The sequence below is a fragment of the Ischnura elegans genome, chromosome 5 (assembly GCF_921293095.1).
Source record: "Ischnura elegans chromosome 5, ioIscEleg1.1, whole genome shotgun sequence".
Lineage (NCBI taxonomy): Eukaryota > Metazoa > Arthropoda > Insecta > Odonata > Coenagrionidae > Ischnura > Ischnura elegans.
Genome location: NC_060250.1, coordinates 102,349,005 through 102,373,074, shown reverse-complemented (window position 1 = coordinate 102,373,074; position 24,070 = coordinate 102,349,005). Strand labels below are relative to the sequence as shown.

The 24,070-nt window shown below is 38.6% G+C and overlaps 1 protein-coding gene across 2 annotated transcripts in view; it reads right to left on the bottom strand.

Annotated features, from left to right (window-relative positions):
- Positions 1-7,769: 7,769 nt before the first annotated feature.
- Positions 7,770-24,070, bottom strand: part of LOC124159347 (ataxin-2) — a 680,714-nt gene continuing 664,413 nt past the window's right edge. The window contains exons 9-14 of one of the 2 annotated variants that reach the window (XM_046535104.1): positions 17,572-17,807; positions 15,401-16,360; positions 13,941-14,124; positions 13,119-13,299; positions 11,880-12,185; positions 7,770-10,894 (exon numbers count right to left, since the gene is read on the bottom strand). In XM_046535104.1, the coding sequence (XP_046391060.1) occupies positions 10,466-10,894; positions 11,880-12,185; positions 13,119-13,299; positions 13,941-14,124; positions 15,401-16,360; positions 17,572-17,807 (2,296 nt within the window). In that variant the 3' untranslated portion in view covers positions 7,770-10,465. Of the gene's footprint in view, positions 10,895-11,879; positions 12,186-13,118; positions 13,303-13,940; positions 14,125-15,400; positions 16,361-17,571; positions 17,808-24,070 lie in introns of both variants that reach the window. The other variant, XM_046535103.1, reaches the window with a different exon arrangement.

Here is a 24,070-nt window from a genome sequence, read left to right as displayed (position 1 = left end):
AGTGGCCAACGAGGCTATAATAACCTAGTCGAGGGTATCAATGAGATCATGGTAAGGATGTCTCATTGGTGCTGGGATCACAAACTTAGCCTGAACAAGGATAAAACTCAGACTCTGTTTCCTCTTCATCACGAGGTCTTCACAAATTGCATTCTTGCATTAATACAGATCTTCAACTGGAAGAGTGTATTAAATTTCTCGGTGTCCATATTGACCCACTTTTGAATTGGTCCTCTCACATTGAGAACCTATGTAAAAAACTAAACTCTGCGTACTATTTATTGTCTATTGTTAAACACTCACTTAGTGTTGAAGTGCTCAAAAGTGTATATTATGCTTGTTTTTACTCTCATGTATCATATGGTATAATTATTTGGGGTTCATCATCCTTGTTAGATAAAATTTATATAGTCCAAAAGAAGATAGTAAGATCCATGTGTAATGCCCAATTCAGGAGCCATTGCCGACCTCTCTTCATAAAATTAGACTTGCTTACTGTGCCATCAATCTATATTTATTGTACTCTGGTTTTTACTTGGGAAAATTTATCTTTGTTTAGCAAAAATGAGTCTTATCATCTACACAATACTAGACAGACATCAGATCTATATGTTGTACAGCAAAATTTTAAGGTCTCTTCTTTAGGTCCAAGAGTGATGTGCATCAAAATGTACAATGTCCTTCCTAGGCATTTAAAAAACATTGAAAAATTGTCTGCTTTCAAATACCAGCTGAGGAAGTTTCTTATGACAAAGTGTTTTTATACTGTGGATGAGTACTTTTCGTAATGTTGAACTGCTGTGCCTTTGTGTGTGATTACTTTTTTTTCTCTTATCTTGACCTGTCCTATGCATTCATGTAATGTCTCCAGGATATATAATAAATAATATATGAGGCATATAAAAACAATTGTAGGAATATAAATGGAAGGATGGAATGGAACATATAGAAATTATATGCTTACATTCCAGTTTTTATAGCAATGAGTTTGTGCCGTTATATGTACCTTGATACATTGGGGGTAGGTTTTGGGGGATAACTCCCCCCCCCAGAACTCAGAGAAATTTTAAAATTTAATCCATTTTATTTAACTGACAATGATTACTTATAGGATAGTGTAAGGATTAATAAAATATCCCTCATAAAGCCGTTAAACTCACCAGTGGCGCAGAGGGGGGGGGGATTATGGGGGATAAAACCCCCACCAGAGCTCAGAGAAATTTTTAAATTTAATCCGTTTTACTTAATGGATTAGTATTACTTATAGAATAGTGTTAGGATTAATCAAATATCCCTCAGAAAGCCGTAAAACTCACCATTTTGAACCATTAATCTTAAAAATTTTCTGGAGGAAGGAATTTGAAGTAGGTAATAGATGAGAATAGATTGAAAGGTCTGATAATTTTCAAAGAAATGACTGAGAAAAGTTTTTCAGGCATCTAGTGATCATCTTGAAAGACCACAGAAGAAGACAGGACAACTTAATTGGCCACATCATGAAGTATATGGGGAAATGAAAACCATTATTTAAGAGAAGTCAATGGGAAGAATGCCAGAGAAATGCCTCCAATGAGTTATGCAGGACAAGTTACCACGGACGGAATACAGTAGATATACATACTTAGGTTCAACCGCTTCAGGCATCATATATTGAAAGTTCAACATATTGAAATACAGTGAAATCTGGATAATACAAAGTATTATAGTGGTGCCTAAACCCCCCCCCCCCCCAGCCTTAATTCTTAGCTGCGTCCCTGAAACTCAACATTTTGAACCATTTATCTTAAAAATTTTCTGGGGAAGAGCTCCCATACCTCCTACTTACCCTGGCGGCTATTCCATACCCTCCAGTATTAGCTGTGCCTAAAGCCCCACCTAGACTTAATTCCTAGCTATGCACCTGCCTTGATATGTTGTGAGTTTTCCTTTACTAAATCATGGGTGACTCTTTTCAGGTAAGTCAGTAATTTGGAGTTGGGAGAGCCACAAGGAGAGTGACTCTCACGAGAATGGCTCAGAAGTATGTTATGTGGCCAATCAGGGAAGCGGCTGTGAGATTTATTGATGGCTTTTCTCAGTCAAAGCGGTTTCCCTGAGGGATTATCAATGCCATAGATGGTACCCACATAGAAATTCTTGCACTGAACAAAAGTGCTGCTGCCTATATTAATAGGAAGGGTTTTATTCTATTCTAATTCTATCCACCTGCAGGTGTGTGAACCAGTGGCGCCGACTCCATGGGGCTGGAGGGAGCCCAAGCCCCCTCAAAAATTCATTATGAGGGGGAGGAAAAGATGTGTCAGGCTTTTCAATTTCCCGGAGTGTCGAGTTATCAAGAGTCGAGTTTTCAGGGCTCTAATGTTGATCTTATGACTCTTTTAAAATGCAAAAAAAACTTTAAAACTTATTATCTATATAATCTCCAGGTCTCCCAATCTGCAAGACCCCCAATATGGGCCCACCCAATATTTTTTGTAGGTCGGCACACCTGGTGTGAACTTGATAATTCCATTGATTGCAAAGAAAGAAAATTTGTAAAATATTGTGCATTACGTGCAAACTCAGTTTTTAGGGATGATGACAGTGGCGGCGCGTGCGTATACGCATGTTAGCAAGTGCACACCCAAAGATGAATAAATTATAAAAGAAAACTATTTCTTTGCAACGCGAAGGATAAAAGTACTGTCTGCATGTGCAAGAAACATGAGCCTCCGAACGCTACAGCTATCTCCTATTCGAATTCACCGCTCTACAAGTGTGCGATCCCGTGCGCATTTTCGGTCTGTGCGATCGCTTGAGGGTGCTCTGGCGGGACGAGGTAAGCGGGGGGGTATGTGCTGTTCAAAGGGGCGATGGGAGCAGACTCAAAACCATGCGAATGCGCACGCGCATAATTTTGGTGACTGACTAGCAGGTAGTGTAGTGGTGTAGCCGCCACCTACACTACCTGCGCCCAGGATCCTAGTCCGTCTACAGAGCCATCTGTATAGCTGTTTTCTACACTACTTCCTCATAGGGTGTAAGGAAAAGTGAATGAATTTCAACTACCGTCACTTGTAAAGGTGTGTTGAGAATAATTATTTTCACACATGCTAATATTATTTCTGTTCATGCAATTTTAAGGGTAGAGTGTACCAGTGATATGTTTTGCTTGCTATGTATTCTATTACGACGAAATATGACGCTCATGGATTAGGATTAACATAATATAATTAAATCATCCTATATCTGCTCTAATGCACACCCTAGATAAATTACCACCAGCCGCCACTGGATGATGAACATGGTATTCAGGACCTCTCGGCTATGGCTTTTCTGTCCCTACAGTCTGACCTTTGCCTTTGTCTGTTGCCGTTCAAAATGATGTTTGTGACATCTGTAAATATAACTGGAGTAGTTTGTGGGAGAGATTCTGGCAGGTTGTCTGCCCAATTGGCACCGAAATGAATGGCTTGTTTTGTATGGACATAAAATCAGCCCAGTCTGCAATAAATTTTACCATAAAAATGCCTTTCAGTTGAAGTAGATTACCTGATATATCTATATTCTGCTGGTTTGTGCCATGAACGTTTTGTTTGTTCATCTTTGTCGGCCGTCCATGACAGTGAGGCTGTTTTCACACACTGCTATGTGGGCAATGTGGGCTTTGTGCATGATGCCAAAGTTTTTCAGCTGTCATCTGTTTCTGCTTTTAGTGGCTGACCCAACGATGTTCCCCAATGATTCCATATCATTGGGTATGCTACCTATGGTTTACACCTCTAGCTCCTTACCCCTGATGCAGACGATGGCCACCTATCACACTGGAAGAAAATTTTTTATTCCTGCTTCTCTTCACCAAGATGGCTATTAAGAGAGCTTTCAGCCTCCTGAAAGGCCGGTGGTCTCTGTTTCATAGCCTAGCTATGCAGGACTTGACCAGATTCCAATACTCATATTGTCATGCCGTGTGCTGCACAACATCTGTGTGATCCAAAGGGAAGGCTTTGGCTGTTGGTCAGCCTCTACAACAGTTTCCAGTTGGGCAGGAAGAGGGAGTTTCTAATGGCAGAGAATAGGGTGGTTTCCTATTTTTTTTAATTGCCTAAATCGACAGATTACGCCTCGAGTATGTGTTTCATGCTTTTAGATTTTTAAATGACGACATCTATATTTGCCAATTAAATGAAAAGTGAAAATTTTCAAGCATGCAAAAATGCAACAGCTAGGTATGAATGCTGGGAAAAGCCCGTGTGACATCATTCTGGTTCCAGGTGCCGCCGTGTGAGGCTACCCTGGTGCGAGGCTATGAGCACCGATATGACGCAGGCTGTTAGCAGTAAGCAGAGTACCCTGCTAGCAGATAGCGCTTGGCTTAAATAAGGATTATTAATACCCTATCAAACAAAGGAAACTTTCCTACCTTAGGCAATTTTAACAAGTGATGTTTCCCTGAGCTCTGTGCCACATGTATGCATTGGTAATCTCAGACAATGTAAAACTCCTGACTACTCGTAAAGCATCTAGGTCCCTGTGACGTCACGTGGAGTGGCATTGCATGGCCGCCAATTTGGCCATTTTTAAATGAGGTTTAAATTGACCATTAACATTCGTCTAAACTGAGATTTCTAAAACAAAATAATTTGTATATTATGAATACACTAATATTGGGTAACAAATCGCAATCAATGCCTTTTGTTTTCTTTGATGAAGGGAACAATCCTACTGTCAGATATGGTGAGACCAGACCTGAGACCCTTCTTAGCGAGACCATAGCGGGCCACTCCTTGGAAATTAAGCCCGACCCTCCCACTCATTTATGATCATCCTCATTGCAAGAATCTGTTACAAAGTGGTTATATTGTCAATGGTTTGTGCAATGATATATTTTATCATACTTTGAAATGGATTCTTCCTTTTGTTCTGTGCGTAAGCAATTTTTAAACGAAGTTATAGCATTAAAAATAACAGACTTCTGGACTTACAATCTTGGAATGTACCTTGTGCTCACTAACTTTGTTGCCATTAATGCTAGAAATCTGTTTAAATTTCTACAATGCTTAAAAAAAATGTTAGAAATTCTTTAAGAAGAGTAAATTATTGAAAATCAAATGCAGTACATATTTGGTTGAAAAAACAGTGGTAATACAAAAAGTTGACCATGGATTCGTGCCAAGGTAGGGTTCCAGGGTCTAGTCCAGTGGCTGAGGTATGGGATGGACACCTCATTGAGTTGGGTCCCAAATCGGAGGGACGAAAATACCAGGGTAACTCCTCCCCAAAAAAGAACTCAACGCAGAGGAGTTCCAAATATTCTAATGTTACTCATTACACAGAAAACATTTTCCTATTGTAGGCACCAGCACAAAAGGGTTAATTGGAATTTATAGGGTTTACTCCTTCCTCTTGATCGAATGACAATTGCTGAATTTCGTCAGATTTTGTTATTTTTTTTGTTAACAATTTTCTCATCAGAGATAAAATGGTTTTTGTATTCAAGATGATAGAATGACTCACACAGAATCATCATATTCAATCAACCATCTCACTTTAGCAAATAATCTATTTATTATAGTTAATACATCCTTTTCTGCAGAAAGTGTATCATCAACTGGTCGTGCTTAGTGTTTTAGCAGTAACCCCAAGAAGGTTGCACTGCTGCCTCTTTTACATTGTATTGCATGAGTACAGTCCACCCATTCAATGAAGTTCCTTTGAAAATTTATTTTTTGTATAAAATCAAGGGTTTCCTAATACAGTTTCTCTTCATCAGTAAATGCATAACGTTGATCAGATAACTTGCAGCATATGTAATGGTCCTCCAGCTTTGTGGTCCTAAAAAAGTTATATATTTTTTGTTTGTAATTCTGACTTTACTTGAAGTATAGCAGTGACAGCTCAATTATTATTTTGCCATCGTCAACAGGCTTATTCAGGGTGGATGTGATGGCAACAAGGACCTGGGAAAATATTTGAAAATGGCATGCCTACAAATGCATTTTACATCATTTGGGCACTAAAAATTTAACTCTAAGCAGATGCAGTTATTATTTGTCAAAACTAGACAATAGTTTTTAATAATTATTTTATTTCTCAGAGGCTTTGGGTGGGGGATCTATCTCCTCATCTCCCATAGTTAAGCCACAGATTTTATCATTGCCATGTTTTTTTTGCAAGCCTTGTAAACTTTAATTGTAATAATCCAATTTTTCAAATTTGTAAAATATTTTTTAAATAATAAGTATAGATGTAACCAGTAGGTAATTATGGAGGGGGGGTGAGAGGGATAGATGCCCCCCCCCAAAATCCTCAGAGAAATAAAAAAAATATTTCAAACTAGTCTAGTTTTGGTGTATAATAACTGCATATGCTTAAATTTAAATTTTGAGAGCCAAAATGAGGTAAAATGTATTTCCAGGCATGTCATTTTTCAAAAATTTCCCAGACAAATGTTGCCTGGGGGAGGAGGTCACGCCCCCAACCCTCCTCCCCAAACTGAATGTAATCGTATGAGGGCCAGGCTACTCAGATTGGAATTCTAAATTGTGCTAAATTTAATAATGCTGTGTTGAATGGAGTGGATACCACATAACATTGTAAAGCTACTTCAATATAGCAAATTACTGTATTTTTGTGATGTAACCATTACCTTACATAAAAGGAAAAAGAACAATAGGGTGGTTTCCTATTATTTTTTTATTGCCTAAATCGAAAGATTATTACTCCTGGAGTACGTATTTCACACTTTTAGATTTTTAAATGACAGTATCTATTTTTCGCGATTAAATGAAAAGTGAAAATTTTCAAGCATTCGAAAATGCGACGGCTAAGTATGAATGTCGGGAATTCTCTCCGTGTGACGTATTTCTGGTTCCCGCTGCCGCCTTGTGAGGTGACCTTGAGGCGAGTTGAGCGCTGATACAATGCAGGCTGCTAGCGGGTAGCTGAGTACCCTGCTGGCTGGTAGCGCTTGGCTTAAATAAGGATTATTAATACCTTATCAAATGAAGAAAACTTTCCGACCTTAGCCAGTTTTAATAAGTGATTATTAAGACATGTTCCCTGAGCTCTGTGCCTCATGCATGCATTGGTAACCTCAGACGACGTATAACTCCGATCTTCTCGTATAGAAACTAGGTCCCTATGACGTCACGTGGAGTGGCATCGCATGGGCGTCAATCTGGCCCTTTTCAAATGAGGATAAAAATAGACCATTGCCATTCGTCTAAACCGGTATTTTTAAAACGAAATAATTTGTATATTATGAATACAGTAATGGTGGGTGACGAATCGCAATCAATGACTTTCGTTTTCTTTGATGAAGGAAACTACCCTATTAATCAACGTTACTGTTATATAAAAATGTAACGTTACTGCAAGCAAGTTACAGGTGACTTATCTGCAATGTAACTTTTGCTGACTGTTATGCTTCAGAAATATAACATACATATTACTGTGTTTACTGGGATGGCTCTAAGATCCCTCAAAGAATTCATCTCATGGCTTTTCTAATAAAATAAAGTTTAGTTGTTGATAATTATAACAATCAAAATTAATAGGAAAACTAAATATTGCCATACTATCTTCATTCCAGGCTGATTACTGGCAGTTATGTCTCTTCTGTATTATCAAAAATTTATTGCATAAAAAGATACATAAAAGTAAAGACTTCTAAGAAAAAATAATTCACATTAAGGTGGTTGGATTTATGTATACCAGGTTGATTTGAGAAGGTATCTGATGGAGGAATAGGTTCATTTTTCATGAGGATACAGTAAGTAGCTGCAACATTATATCATTCAAATTTATTGATATTTCTACACAATGGATTTTACCATCACAGAATGTACTTATTTACAAAACAATTTTAAATACTTGATCCACTTCTCTTTATGAAAAGTTAGCAGGCTCCAATAATTCTTCAACTCTAAATTTAAATATGAAGTGGAAAAGTTGAGCTCTTTATGAGTGATTATAACAGTTTTCACATAATATCTCTAGAATTCTTCAGAAAAAACATTAAATATGTCACAATGTATTCCAATGCTAATGGTACAGAAGCAGGCAGTTGTATGCTAAGAGCATTTCAAAAGATGTATTTGACAAGATTAAGAGGCATTTTCCTGTTTCATGTATAATATGTATGTTTTATGCATTTGTGCTTATGTACATTTAAAAAACTGCAGTCTGTAGGTATCAATTAAATGTTCGCTTACATTTCGTTTAGAAGTATTCCTATCATGCTGTTCCTGTGAGTAGATAATTGCAAACTTAGAATTTTCAAAGGCACCACATTAACGCAGATTAAGGCACTAGATGATTTTTTTTAAAGGTTGCTGTATTACATTTTGAGTTCCTACTGTTTGTAAAGTGTTGAAAAAAATTAATGTGAAAAAGGTAAAATTTTTATCAGAAATTTTAATGGGGCACAATACCTTGGCAGATAGCATAACATCCAATAAATATTATCAGCGATCAGTGTACTTTCTTTTTGAGAGAATACTAAGCAATACTGCAATCATGACGCAAATGTGCAGTAGGAAATACGAACACACATTTCAATTGCTTCTCGGGAATGTCAGTGGACAAATTCAAACCACATATTTGCGTGTTCTTTTAGTTTTCTCTATACCTTCGTTCCCTATATTGTTCATGTGAAGATGAAGGACCTCAGTGATCAGGTGATAATTTCTTCATAATGTCGATTTAAAACATGTTAGATTAAGAAAAATAGCAAGTCTGAAATCTGTTCTTCCTCAAAATCAGTGAACCAAAACTCATAATCACAGATCCACAACTTCCTTAGAATATTCATAGAACAAAAATATGTCATTGCTAACTTTAAAATATTAATATGGATATTAAGACTGTATGCAGCAATGCTTTCTGCCTAGGCAGTGTGCTTCCATAATAAGTTGAGATAATTGTCCTCAAGTATCTGTGGGCATAGGAAACTTCTTGCCAAGTCTAAAATGAATTTTAAGTTTAAAAACATAAACTAAACTCCGCAATAGACTTGCTTGGTTAATCCTGCATCTCCGCATGGCAGAATAAAAATAGTTGAATGTAAACAATGCTAGCACAGCACGAATCTGCAGCTGGTGCTTTTACTTAAAATTTGATAACCTGATGTATTTATGTTGTACACACCTGGGAAACTAAAGTGGGTGCTTGTAAAAATACTTTAGCACAACAAATATTAGGGACTAAGCACGAGGAGAGAATGCAAAAAATAGGTTATGTAAGGGGACACAATATAAAAATGACTTTGTTGAGATATCAACCAAAGTCTAACACAATATTTTAGCAGTAAGACAATAACTCCACAGTAAGGAGATGTTTATCACCGAACATTTAATGGAGTCATTATGATAAAACATTAAAATTTAAAAGATATTTTGTCTACACTATGGATCAGATCTTCTGAGCACCATATGCCTTGGCAAAAATTTGATTTCCTTACAGACACCCACCCAGTCTTGGTATATTCTACCATAGGTAATTCACATGATCTTGCAATGCCTCAGTCGTGACTACCAACTCATATTTCTGCAATCACATATATCACACGGAGCGACTGTAATAGGCCATTTAAAATCCAATAAAATCAGTGAGAGTCAACAGTTCCAAAGTATCACAAATAAAATTCATCATGGACTGTGAACACATGATTTTCCTAAGACTGCTAAAAACTGTCATGAGGGAAAATATGGTTAGAAAGCCTATTACTTCCAAGAAAAATTTTCTTGAGTTTGCTGTCCATTGATGCCAGGCAAATAATCAACCGTAGCATCTACTCCTCGAGTGTTTTTTTTTAAATATGAGAGTCACCATTGATGTGACTCAGTTCTTCCATGTATCAAGATATGAACAACAAAAAGAAACCAAGGCGAATCAATTTGGTCTTTTTTTTCAGAGGCAGTCCTTCATTTAATATCACACGCATGCGTAGACTTATACCATCTCTCATGCACTCAAAAATAGCACCCAAGACCAGTAAATTACAACAATAATATTAAAAGCATCAAAACATAACATCTCTCTCCCATATAATGAAATATCACTTCAAAATATATGGAAGATTGGAGATGAACAACACACAAATATATTTACTTACACTGGAGAATTAAAGCCACTCGGACCATTCCCGATTCGTTTGCAAATCGGGTGGGGAGGGGAAAGGTATGCTCCAAGCACTGCACGTTCAACTTCAAAATCATATGGGTTTTAAAAAAATACTTACTTGGAATGCTAGAGTTACATTTCACAATGCAAACAATGCATCCCACTAAGCATTTAACCCAAGCAAAACAATTACAATGATTAAAAACAATGACCAGAATTAGGAATACATGATTGGCATACTCATGTACATCATGTATAAACAATTTTCATAAAATAGATTCAATTTTACCATTCAAGTATTATTAAACAAAGCAGAAAACATTCCCATCGAAGGGATGGCCTATACAAGAGATATACAAAACTAGTTTGATCCTGCTGCTAATGGTGCAGAGTTATGTGAGACGACACTAGACCCACGATAATTGTTGGCACTTTTTTCAGGAACACTAGATGATGGACACAAGCTGGTCTCAACTGAAGTAGAGGAGAGAGCATTTGATTGGCTAACAGTATTTGTGGTGCTGGTGGGGAAAGATGAAGACAGCAGAGTTTCCTTGAGGGCTGACAACTGTTCCTCCCCAAGTTTGATCTTATCGGACACTTCTCTGGCATCAACTATCAGCTTTGCCTTCATGGATATAAAGTGGCCATAATCAGCAAATGCTTCAGGGTCCAAATACCGAGCCAACATGGCTGAGACACTACCAGAGCGACGGTCTATGCTTGCCTTCAGCTGCTTTGCTTCTTCAAGCTGGTCTCTCAATTTGTCTCTCTTCCCCTCCAATGCTTTCTGTTGGGAGAAAATGAAAAAAATAAATAAATGACACTTAATCAAGATTAGAAGCTTTAATGTTGTAGAAGGGCTCCATAATTCTGGTGAAGACTTACACAGAAGACAACTTGAGGACTTACACAGATTAAATTCTATGTAAAACATTTGATTCAAGAAATTACAGCATAGAAAAGTTTTAAAATGATCACCTCAGAGTGCCATTTACTATGTTTGAAAAACTCAATGATCTTCAGTCAATGAATGGCCCTCAAAAATTTTTTATCTACCACTAAGTAACTTACTCACAATTTTCTGTCATCACGGTATGTTTAAGAGAATTATTTGAACACCAATGGTTCCTCTAATCTCTGTTCCAAGTTAGACCAAAAAATAGCATCTAAGGCCAATGTGAAGATTGGATGAAAAAAGATTTTCACACATTTAAATACTTGTAAAAATATGAGAAAATTTACGGCTCCTCTTAAATATTGAACAAAACTAATACCCAAAATATTAGCAGAGGGATTGAAGAAAGATTACTCTTGAAGGTAAATATTTCGAAATGCAGCCATTTGCAAATGAGTAATACTAATTTCTCATTACTTTTAGGTCCTACAAGATTCAAAGTAAAAGAAAGACGATCATAGGTATCAATAGACAACTATTATTTATAAATGCAACGGAATTAGGTATGAGGCACCAGAAAAATGATGAATTGTTGCTGTTTATGCTCTTGCTAGTTATTCCTTTCTTTAATTAAAGGTTCCCCCCGTGCGATTAAATAAGCCAGATGTCAAATGACATTATCAACTCTTGAAATTAGGAGGAAACTTAAAGTGTTTTTATTTTTATAAACTCAAGAGAGAATGGCTGATTGTGGAAGATTATTTTGGTAAACCTTATCTTTCCTTAAATCAATTGAATTCTTATAATTAATTACTGCATAGGGCCTGGCCCTATTTTATGCATCAACAGAATATAATTCAAATGAAGTGACACTCACCCTTTCCTCTCCAGATGAAAGAGCAGAGTTGAGATGACCATTGGTCGAGGTGGCCGTATCCTCCAACGCCAGGGCATTCTCGGCTCGTGCAAGACGACCGGACAGAGCGAGCAATAGACTTGTCACTTTGCCGACCTCATCGACGTGCAGCTTGAACCGGGACACCTCGTGCGGCAAGGCAAGCTGCCCAAGCTGGGTGGCCACACCTCGACCCAGATCCTCATTGAGAGCAGCCTCCTCGCTCACGGCTATTGCTTCCTCTCGCAGCACCTCGAGTTTCCGACTAAGGCGGCTCATCAGCTCCTCCTGAAAGTAAGTAAAAATTTTTTTACACAGTTCATATCCATTTACCATATTCAATTTCCCTGACCCTTCCCTAATATCCAATCCAAATATTTAAATTTTCAGGCCAATATCAATGGCAAAAATATGAGCAATCATATATGTATAGGGATTTTATGGACAAATTCCATATGTTATGCTGTTAAACAAAGTAAAGCAGTTGTAGTAGTAGCAGAAAATTAATTTACCTTAGCAAAGATTCAAACTCAAATATGTACTGCCCTTCTCCACAGAAATGATACATATAAAATGTTTGATTCCAGTACAAGCACTTTTCGATCTCAATTCTCTACATGCTCATCTTATACGTAACAACAAAGAATAATGGCACTATAAAAATTGGCGCTGTGAGAAAAGATGTCACTCAAAAAATAACAAAAATACTTTTCCACCCTGGTAGGCTAAAGCATTAATTTTCACTGCACAGTTTATCTTTAAGAACTCAGAGTATATTTATTTGAATCATGGGCATACCCAGCAGGGGGCAGGTGGGGGGAAATGCCCCCCCCCCCCAGAAGTGAAAATAAATTTAGTTCAAAACAAAATTTATGAACAAATTTTCCTTTTGAATAAAAATTATATTAGTGCAAGACATTGAACTAAAATAAAATCACTTTTTTCAAGCAAATAATTATAAAAACTAATAAATTTCTGTCATAATTTCCTTAAAATTTTGATAAAAGTTACAACTTGAACGACCACAGCTAGTTTTGCCCCCTCACCCCCAGTTTTGATTCTGGGTATGCCCATGATTTGAATACATATGTTATTTCAAAAGAAATGTAAATATAGCAAGATTTTCATCAAATTTAACGGAAGAAGTGAAATCATACGAAAAGAAAGAAATGGACGGGCGATCAACTATGGGATTTAATCAACTTTAGCTCTCAAACCAACCTTTTTCCGCTGAAGTTCTTGGGTATCAGTCTGCTCAAGGCCAGTTTTTCCACTGCCAACATCCCGACCATAACGAGCAAGAAACCTTGCCTTTGGCTCTGATGTTGTGAAGTATGGTGATGTTGCTGGAAGTGGAGCCTCCACCCTTTCCTTTTTGACTGTTTCTGAACTTGACTTGCACCTGCTGGTTAATAAATACATTTTATTAACACATGATTAGTCAGTCTGATACAAATAAGAATTAATTGAAGCTGTGGATTCCTAAATTTCACTAGTCCAGCCATAGGTAGATTCACCGGGCACGTGCCCTCCCCCACACGCTTAAAAACTAGACAAGAATTTTAATACAGCTGTCATTACATTCATTTTAATTTGCGCACTACGGAGCCTCAATCATTTAATTTAATATGTATTCATAAATTTTTAATAATAATATTAATAAATGATTTCATATCAAAATAAAGAATATTCACTACACTAATAGTTGTTTTGTTTTTAATGTCAAATTTGAGAAGATCTGTCAGACCCTTGTGTCCCCCAGAATCCTGGATCCGCCCCCGAGTCCAGCCATGCAATTTTTGAAATACATAATCTATATCAGCACATCTTCAATGCTACTAAGGCCACAGCTTCAACTTTTCTCCATAAATAGATACGTTAAAACATAAAAGATATTATACACCATGTACTATCCATTCATACAAAAACATCAACACATCAGTACTTGTAGCCCCAAAGCTACAAAAATAAACGGCTCATCCCAACCAAATCCTAGTCAAGTACACTGGTAACATTTTGGAAATCACGGCTTTGGGAACTCACCTCTCAACCTTTGAGGATTCTTCTGTTTCAGAGTCCTGGGATTCCTTTTCATCACTTTTGGAAGACTTAGACCCTAATAACCTATTTACAGAGGCACTTGTACAGGACCTTGGTCTAGGAGCTACATCCAGACGAAACAGCCCACTCACATAGTCTGTAGGTCTCTTCTGATCAGGAATTGGAGCTGAAAATAATAAAAACAATTTATTTATAACTTTTCAAATGAGTAACATCAAGGTACCTCTGATAAATTTTCTACTGTTTCCCAACTTATGGTGGTTTGACATCACGGTGAAAGAACAAGAAGCCCTATGAGATCTTCTAGGGGCTTCAGAAGTGCAATGAGATAAAGATTATATTCAAGATGGGTAGCTATAATATGCAACTGTACTCAATATGCTCTTAAAATAAGATGCACAAGGTAAATCTAGAGTGATGAACAGTGAGAGAAACTTTAGCTGCCATAGGAAATGGTATTCACATAGTTAAGGGTTTTAAAATGAAATAGACTTCATCTCATGTATAACTAAAGAAATTGGCTGTCATTAGCTCAACCTCGATTGAAAAATTCAAATTATTTTAAAGATCAATGTCCCAATCAAGATAAATTATCATTAACCATTGGTGTTCTCTAAATTGAAGAGTTTGAGGAGTGAGTTTGAATGTGTAATTACAGAGAATTTTAACTGGATAAAGGTAATAAAGCACACAATAATTAAATGTAGGCAATAGATGAAAATAGATTGAAAGGTCTGATAATTTTCAAAGAAATATTCGGGAAAAGTTTTTCAAGGCATTTAGTGTTCACCTTGAAAGACCACAGAAGAAGACAGGACAACTTAATTGGCCGCATCATGAAGCATATGGGGAAATGAAAAACATTACTTAAGAGAAGTCAATGGGAAGAATGCCAAAGGAATGCCTCCAATGAGTTATGCAGGACAAGTTACCACAGACAGAATACAGTAGATATATATGCATAGGTTCAACTGCTTCAGGCATCATATAGTGAAAGTTCAACATATTGAAATAGAGTGAAATCTGGATAATTCAAACTTCTTTAATTCGAAATATTCTTTAATTTGAATATTTCTTTTGGTCTCTAGCATTTTTTATCCAAACAATGCTAAAAAATCATGGATAATTCGAATTTTATTTAGGATAATTCGAGTTTTATGGTTGCCATCCCAAGAGCTTTATGTTTATTTTTCAATATTCTGTTAGCCAATAAAGTATGTTTTCAATGTTTTTAATCTCTTTGGTTATTATGATTCTATTGCAGTGTATTAAGCTATGACATCTTGTGTAAACACACCCTCGATTACGATTTAAGATGGTAGTGCACAGCAGTTCAAATTCGATTTAGACAGTAAGAAAATAATAGGAAACCACCCTATAGTGTGGAGATCTGCATGAAACCAATCCTTGTTAAGATGTTGACGATAAAATAAGATACTTACCTAGAATGCCTTGCAACCTGTCCGTGGGTGGGAGCAAGCTAACCAAATCCCTCGACAGCCTCTCACACTCAGCCTCTTCCGTGAGGGACTGTGGTGCGGGAGGAGGAGGAGATGGGGGAGCAACAATGGGAGGGGTTGTAGATGGCTGAGGGGGTGAAATGGCCGGAGGGGAACACTTGGGGGGAGATGGAGGGGGCGAAGATGGTGGGGACGTCGAGGAGGACGTCGTGTGCGTCCCGTTCTCGACCGTCCCATTCACTCCCTCGGAACTCGACCTCTTGGTCAGCGAGTTCCTGCTGAGCGCAGAGTCCGGAAGCACCCTCTCCTTCTTCACAGCCATCTCCTCCAGAGAACCCTTCTCTTCCCCACCAGAGTCCCTCCTCTCAACTTCGACTCCTTCATCGAGCGACTCCGTCTGAGACGCCGCATCGGCCTTGCCGGAGGAGGCCACAGAGTGGTCCGCATCACCGGTTTGGGTCGCCGGGCTGCTTTGACTGACCACCCATGAGTCGGCCGAGGTTTCGTATGGAGCCAGGGATATGGGAGACCTCAGGGAGGACATTCCTGGGAGGGAAGACGTCGACACGGATGAAACCGAGAAGGAGGACATGGTGGACGAGGATGAGGAAGAGGAGGAAGCCGTGAGGGACCGGGATTGGCTGCCGGTCGAGGTCACGACCCCGTTCTCACGCCCGTTGACCCCCCTTCTTCTCCGCCCCCTCCTGACCCTCTCGCCGTCTCCCTCGCCCTCGTCCATCTCGCTCGTGCCATCCTCCTCGTCGAGCCTCCTCTCCGTCACCCCCGTCCCCTCCTCCCTCCAACTCGCGTCGCTCTTCACCCAAGAATGGTCCAGGCGACTCCTCCTCCCCCCTTTCAACGAGGCTGACTCGCAGATGTCCTTGGAGTTGTTCAGCGTTCCCAGAGTGCCACCTGCCAGATCTGGCACTCGCTCCTCCCATCCTGCATTGGCGAAATGAGATAAACGTGCAATCAATTTCCTCATTATGTAATACCAAAGTTAAAGCTGTTTTAATGAATTAATGAATAAAAAAAATGAAATAGCAGAGGCTGACACCATGTTAACTGAGTGATTCACAAGTTAGGTAATGCATTTAGTAATATCATACATTTAACCTGTCCACAGTTCTTAATGCCTCTTTGATACTTCAAGTACTTCCTGAGCAAAATCAGTCAATTTACTGGAGATCCTTCATTCTCGTTGCCAGTGGCACAGCAAGAGGGGGTTTTGGGGAATAACCCCCCCCCCCCCCAGAGCTCAGAGAAATTTTTAAGTTAAATCTATTTTACTTAATTGGATTAATCTTGCTCAAAGAATTGTGTAAGAATTAACAAAATATCCCTCAGAAGGCTGTAACTCAACCTTTTGAACCATTTATTTTAATTTTTTTCTGGTGAAGGGCCCCTGCACCTACCGCTTACCCTGGTGGATATACCACACCCCCAAGCACCCGTATTAGTTGTGCCTGAAACCCTCCCTAGCCTTAATTCCTAGCTATGCCCCTGCTCGTTACCACAAACTTCCTCACGATCATATTTGAAGAGCAAACAGCAAATATCACTGGGAAAGGAAATTCATGGAATGTAGAGACCATATAGTTCATAAATAACTACTCGTACTTAAATTAGGTATGTACTTGATAAAATTGATGATTTGAGGCATAACTTTGTGAAAGCGATTCATTATGAAGAGCCTGGTATAAATTGATGTGATGGACCTCTGTAGAGCTCACCTGATGATGACGTCTTACGTTGAAACCATGATCATGTAAATGTGTGAATAAATATTTCATATGAAAGCACAAAGTTTCTTCTTTTTCATAGGTATGTACTATTGTGAGAGAAAATTGCACAGCAATGACGTGCCAGAAGACGTGCAAAATCCCTTTTATTCTTCAAGGAAGGGTACCAATAAGATTGTACATTGCTCGGAAAGTAAATCAATTTAATTAATTTCATATTCATTACGTAAAATTTGTTGATTTTATGATGCCAATAGTTTTGTCTGACAAAAACTAAGTGCCAACATCTTCTTCTTCAACATCTTCATTGTGTCATAAGTTTCAAAATTTTTGTGTGTACCAAAGTACGAGTTAACCGTGAGAGCTTAGTATTACCAGTATCATTACTAGTTGTACTATACCACTAATTACCTGGCACATGCTGATGGAGCTGGTTTTTGTTCTCACTGTTAGACTCAGTCAAACTACGCTGCTGCAGTGTCTCTGATTGCTTGCTGATGTGAAGCAGCTCACTGGAGGGTGGGGACAAGGTCCTCTTGTAGCTTCCCTCAAAATTTGGTGTTCCCTTCTCCGAGCCTCTGCGATGCATAAGCTGGAGATGATGGGTGTGATACGTTGACAGATATGATGATGACTTGGACTGAGTCCTGTAAAGAAAATAATAAGTATCAGTATAAAAAAAAACAAGATCTTTCAAAGTTTAAAAATTTTAACTAATATAACAGGCATTATCTCAACTAGTATCTCAGAGTAATTGATTTAATTCCCGTTTCTAACTTCATGATGAAACAATTGATAAATCAAAAAAATTTAAAAACCATCTGCATTTCTTTTCTATACATATCAGAAGATTACTATGATGATAAATGAATTTAAGCGTTACAAATATAGGAATATTTTCCATAAGAATTTATTCACAGTGTTGAAATTTGGATAGCGAACGACAAAATTTTAATTAATTAATATTTTTCCATTTTCATTCGTCCAGTCGAGCACTTCACCTATTACATTGCTCCTGTTTGTCCAAAAAATATAATGCCGATCTGAAATGACATCCTATGGAATATGTGTATGCTCAAATTTTCAAATCAAGGGGGTCAAACAATCTAAGCCTAACACGTAGTCTGCGAGGTTCAAGTCGCTCCATATCAAGCATGATGGGAGTTGAGAGTTTTGAGTTAAGGCAGCCAGGAATCCTGCCGGAAGTTTGGGGGCAATGAAAAAATCTCCATTGAAACGGGGGAGGGGAAAATTTGTTTAAATGAGCCTCTGAAAACAGCAATTTAAGTACTACCTAAAACTAAAATTTATTAAATTTTTTAAAGTTTTTCTTTCCATTGTAATTTGTAAGGTTTCGTTCTTTTGTCGGACAAATTACCATTTAAGTTGGGGTGGGCAGGCTTCCCCTGACCTCCCCAACTCCGCCCATGAACCAAGTCCGCGTAAAAGCTTTGAAACACTCGTACTCCGCTCGTAACAGTTTCCTGGACGAGCCGCGTCATTGATTTTTATTTAGTCCACGGATTAAATCTTTCTATGATACGATGTAACAGACCGACCGCGGTCAAACCGCACTACTCTAGTAAAAATAAAGAAAACAATGGAGAGGGACAAAGCGCACGCATGTGAATCAAAACAAAAGGGAGAGGCATTCCGCAGCAAGAGAGCGACCGGACAGAAATAAACGCACCGGCATGCGACACCTACGACTATGCCTACGACCCCACCGTGCCTCGAATAGTCCCTGCAGCCCCGCACTTCGTTTTCTTTCTCTCTGTTTGCATTTCGATTCTCTTTTTTTCTCTCCCTCCCTCCCTACCTTTTTCCCACTGCTGAGTGCCGCTGAGGAGCAGAGTGTCGTAAAAAAAACGAGACCCGAGTGGGATCCTTCGTAGAGATCTTTTGGCTGACTCCAGGTGAGGCAAGAGCGTTTGCTAGGACCGAGAAGAAAAAGAACAAGGCTTTCTCACGCTTCGTCCGAATTGTTCTGAAAAGGTGGAGGACACTTTCTCTTTCCCGACGAAAAACCCGCAACGTAAAGGGTGCTGAGGATTACAACTTAAGGTGACGCATCACTCCCGCTAAACTACTCCTTTTTCGCATGAATTACTTGTTTATAACTTAAAGGTGTAACCTGAAAATTGTCAGGATGTACAGGCAGACCCTTTTCCAAACTTCGCGGAGTCTCAAATTTGAAGATTTCACCTCAATATGTAAGATATTTAAATTTCAGATACGGGTTGATAATGAAAAAGGTCAACCCAAATTGACCTGAAAATTTCAAAATGACAACGTGAGTTTTGAACGAGTGGTTAAGAACAAAAGATATGATAGATCGCGCTTGAGTGAAGCGTCCTCTTAAAAGCCATACAGATCACTTCCGTTTTTATGACGTGGTAGAGGAGCAAAATGAAGCATATTATTCGAGTTATCGTCCAGATATATTTTCCATCATCATCTGCATTAATGAATTAATAACGCTTTTAAAAAATCAAATCGTCTCACATAAGACCAATTTAAATAGCCACAGATTTATAACATGGGCTCTGCGTAAGCAAAGTAATGGAAACAAGCTAAAATAACAATCAGGCAATAACAACTAGGGGGAAAAGAACAGATTCTTGGCGATACTCATTGGTGACGATTCGTTTAGATATAACTTAAGACTTATTGCCAAATCAATCTACGTGGCAAGACTCTTAAGTAGTAAATTATTTAATGTATATTGTATATGGAAGTAATGATAAGTGGTAGGAGGATGATATACAATCTGCACCACACAATCCGTTAAAAGGTCGATGATAAGAGAGAAAAATACCACCCACTTCTAGAGAGTAGACTGCAGTTATACTCTTTTCACCAAGTCTAAAACTCTGACCGAACAAAAAGATTAAGTTCATCTCCGCAGGATATAACGTAAACACTGGACGAGATAAGAATTTATTTCAGTATCACAACGATTCGGGTGACTTTGGAGAGTTATATCATTGCTGTCATAAAATTAAGTACGATTTCCCACCTACCTCCCACACGACCTAAAAATTCATCGGCTAGCCGCAAGGACTTTCCGTGTATCTAGCGATTCCTAGACTTACATTACTGAGGTAGATGAACTTTTCAGGGCAGAAACTTTTTGCCGCACAACTTGAGATTTCAGGCTGATCTAAGCGCATATTTGCCACCATCGCGAATGCAAGGCTATGATTCACTAAAAAATAGAGACAGCCAAAAAAGAAACAGCTTTTAGATGATTCTGAAAAGTGGCCCGCATCGACAACTTCTAGTGACTCTGAGACAGATCCAGAAATGCAGCGTGGATAAAACCTAAACATTTGGACCTAAAAATGGGGTTCGAACCGAAAAATGGCACTGTAACAAAGGAGATAATATCAATTGATCGACATTTTGGAACATAGAAACAGGGAAGCCACCAGATGTACTAATCCAATAATCTCCAAGATGGGTGCTATGTGAATGAATATACACTCTGTAGAAATGAGATAAAAATGGTAGAAAAATCGACCGAAAATCAATGAAATGACTACGACATTCATCAAAACATCGAAGAATGAAACGATTATAGTCGATACTTGTGGAAAATCGTCAAAAATCGACACCAAAACAGTGAAAATATCGATAATCGACGATCACCGACAACTAGCAAGGATGGAAAACAATCATAAATCACAGGAAATCGAAAATGATGTTGTCGAAATCGATAGCAACAGTATCGTCCAAGGGAAAAATCGATAATGGTTGCAATAGTTACGGTGATCGAACAAGCGCATATGGGAATACAATGATCGAATATCGGGTAGGTGGTTAGAAGCACTCACTCGGGTGCGGTAACACATGCCTCCTGCATGGAGAAAAACTCTCGTCTCGCCCATTCACTAGCCCTCATGCTGTCCAGAGTGGCGAAGACACAATTGGAGTAGATCAGTCCTAGAGGCTGGCCATATGGAGATACGATAGGAACGGGCAGGGACGTCGGTCGCAGCGCGTGCAGGCGCCGGAATGGGTTGCCGTCGTCTGTCGAAGTTTGGCCCCGCGAGGAGGGGGCTCGGGTGCCGAGGGAAGCGGTGGGAAGTCTCGGGCGGAGGGTGAGGCGGGCGGCGTGCAAGTCTAGACCGACGGCGAGGAAGGAATTCTCGCGGGGAGCGGCGGGGGACAGAGTGAGAGAGAGCGGTTTCAAATTATAGATGGCCCATTCCCAACACAGACTCCGATACGCGACGCTAAACAAAATCGATTCTACAATGTATCGAGTGAGTCAAATAGAAGAGTTTGATTACGCGAACATAGGAAAAATAGGTCCACTCCAATAAGCATGGCTTAAAATGGATTTCATCTCGAATCGAGTGAAAATAAGTTTGATTACGTGCAGATCGGAAAAATAGGTCCACTTCAACCTCCAAATAATCAAAAAAACGCACTTAAAATCCGCTCTATCTCCCTTCAAGCGTGTCTAACAATTGATGAATTCTCCTTTTTTTGCAAAATTCGATTATAATTTAGCAAGGAACTCGATAAGTATCACCCAAAAGCGATTCCATCGATCACCGAGCGATTCCAACGTCAATTTCCGGTTCCTTGAATGGATTTGGATGGATAATTACAACAAATAATTCACTAACTTATATTATAATAATTATTATTTATATTTGCATATATAGCTACCACTGTTTTTTTAAGTAAAGCGACCCGTGCATCGACAAATAATTAGCATCGTGAGGCGTAAATTCTTATCTATTCATATTATAATTGAAGCCTTAGTTACGTAACGGAAGATGAGATGAATTATGAAACGGACGCCAGAATGTGGGGAAAAATAGTTGTCCATCCAAAGAACCTAAAACTGGAATACCACACAAAAATGAGTTCTCACATGCCTCGCGGACATCGATTCCAGAGAGTATCATTCGAAATCGAATCCGTAGTCATCGAGCGAATCTCAGGTGTAGCTCGACTCCAGATTCATCACAAATTCCATCCCTTAGATCTGTGGAGGAATCGACGCAAATTTCTAATCATAAAAAAATCAATCATGATTCGGCTAAAAAACGAACGGCTAGTGATAATATCTCAAAGGTAATTTTCCAAAAATGTTCAGCGATAGAAATTTCATCCAAGAGCTTGAAGTAAAACTATGATTATGAAAATATTCGTTTAGTCTTTCTACACTAACCTGTGAGACTTGTCCAAATGCGAATTCAGAGAAACGCCAAACAAATAGGCAACAGTACGTAATATCTGGAACAAATGAAAACAACCCTAGAGCCAAAGAATAACTTGTAATCCTCGCCACGATATATCTGCCACAACAACTGGCTGAAATACCCGCAGAAGCTTCCTCTCTTATCGGCCATGCTGTTCGATAATGATTTAACGTGTTTACCAGAGATAACCGCCAAGTAGGTGCAGCTGTCGTTCAACCTTGTTACACCAACACTTCAAAGTACTCGGCAATAAGCAAGATGTGGCCGACAGGAAGGACCCCAACCCTGGATGTGAGAAATTCACACACCAGTGGTTTAGTCTGGGTTAAGCGCTAACCTCACCAATTAAAACCAACTTTCAGTTTGACTGAGTGAGTGGAGGAAATAAATTTGGGTTTCATCGATTCTTTTTTAGCGATAAATGCGCTTATTCCTCATCGGAACCAAGCAACAAATTTTTTTTCATGAACGATTAATTAAAAGCACAATGATTAAAAGGCCGGAGAGAAAGATGGTTATTTTACATGGACACACAAACATTCCATGCACATATACACCGGAAATTTCGGATGTCACAGAATTCAGACACTTAAAGACGTTGACCAAGTTGGCAACGGAGGAATGTCAACATGCCCACAATAAGACCTAAAAGCGAACTATTTAGACAGGGCTATTTATTCTTAGGTCCTAAATTATTTTCGTGTTTACCTAAAGAGGTCTAAAAAATTCCTAAAGAGGAAATATTTGTTGGCAGTTTAAAAAATATTTGTTTGGTATCAAGGATGTATGTACACTTTGTCAAATAAGCATCTTAAATAAATAATTAGCGAAAAATATTCAATAAAGTATATTAAAAATATTTAACTATATATTTAATATTACATTTTTTTTACTTTTCCAGCCTTCGTATTACTGCTTTTTTAAGCTTGTAAAAGTAAATATTTTCTTTCGAAGTAATTAAAATATTTATCTCAATATTTAAGCCGTTTACATCAATGCGGGAGTTCTCCCCATTGAGGCACATCATTCAATGGTATGACCTATTCAGATAACAATATGCACCGATATTATCATGACTTGGTCTCCTTACGAGTTTGACCCTAAAAATTCTCCCGATTGCTTTGAAAAAAAAATAAAATTTAGGAGCCTGTCACCATTTTCTTATAGGTACTACTGGCATTGAAAAAACCTTTCAACACTTTTAAATTAATGTAAATACACTCTTACGCGAATTATAGATTTTCTTTGCGCATACCAAAGCTAGAAAATTCGGAAGACATTCCTTAAAAAATATTTTTTTTTCAAATTCAACCGTTATTGCTTTCCATAGAAGTAAAAACTTTTGCATTGAGCCAAAAACAAGGTTTAATACTAACAAAAAAAGTCCTAAGACTAACTCAAGGTTTTCGATCAGGGTACCTGAGCTAGTCTCCTGAGCGGATGTTTCGCGGTCAGTCGCCATTAAGGGAAAATTTTCAGGTGAAGCTCCCCCTCCCCCGTCTGGCTACGTGCCTGCAATCGACCACTCTTGGAATTCGTGTCATCAGATCTCGCAACCCCTCTCCCCCAACCAATCCCCAGAAACGAGACAGCATGGGATCGGAGGTTCTTCCCCGGCGCCAGTCAAGCGCCACCAATACCCACCTCGCACCAATACCCGCCGTGAACTCGGAAATATCCACTGGCGAGAG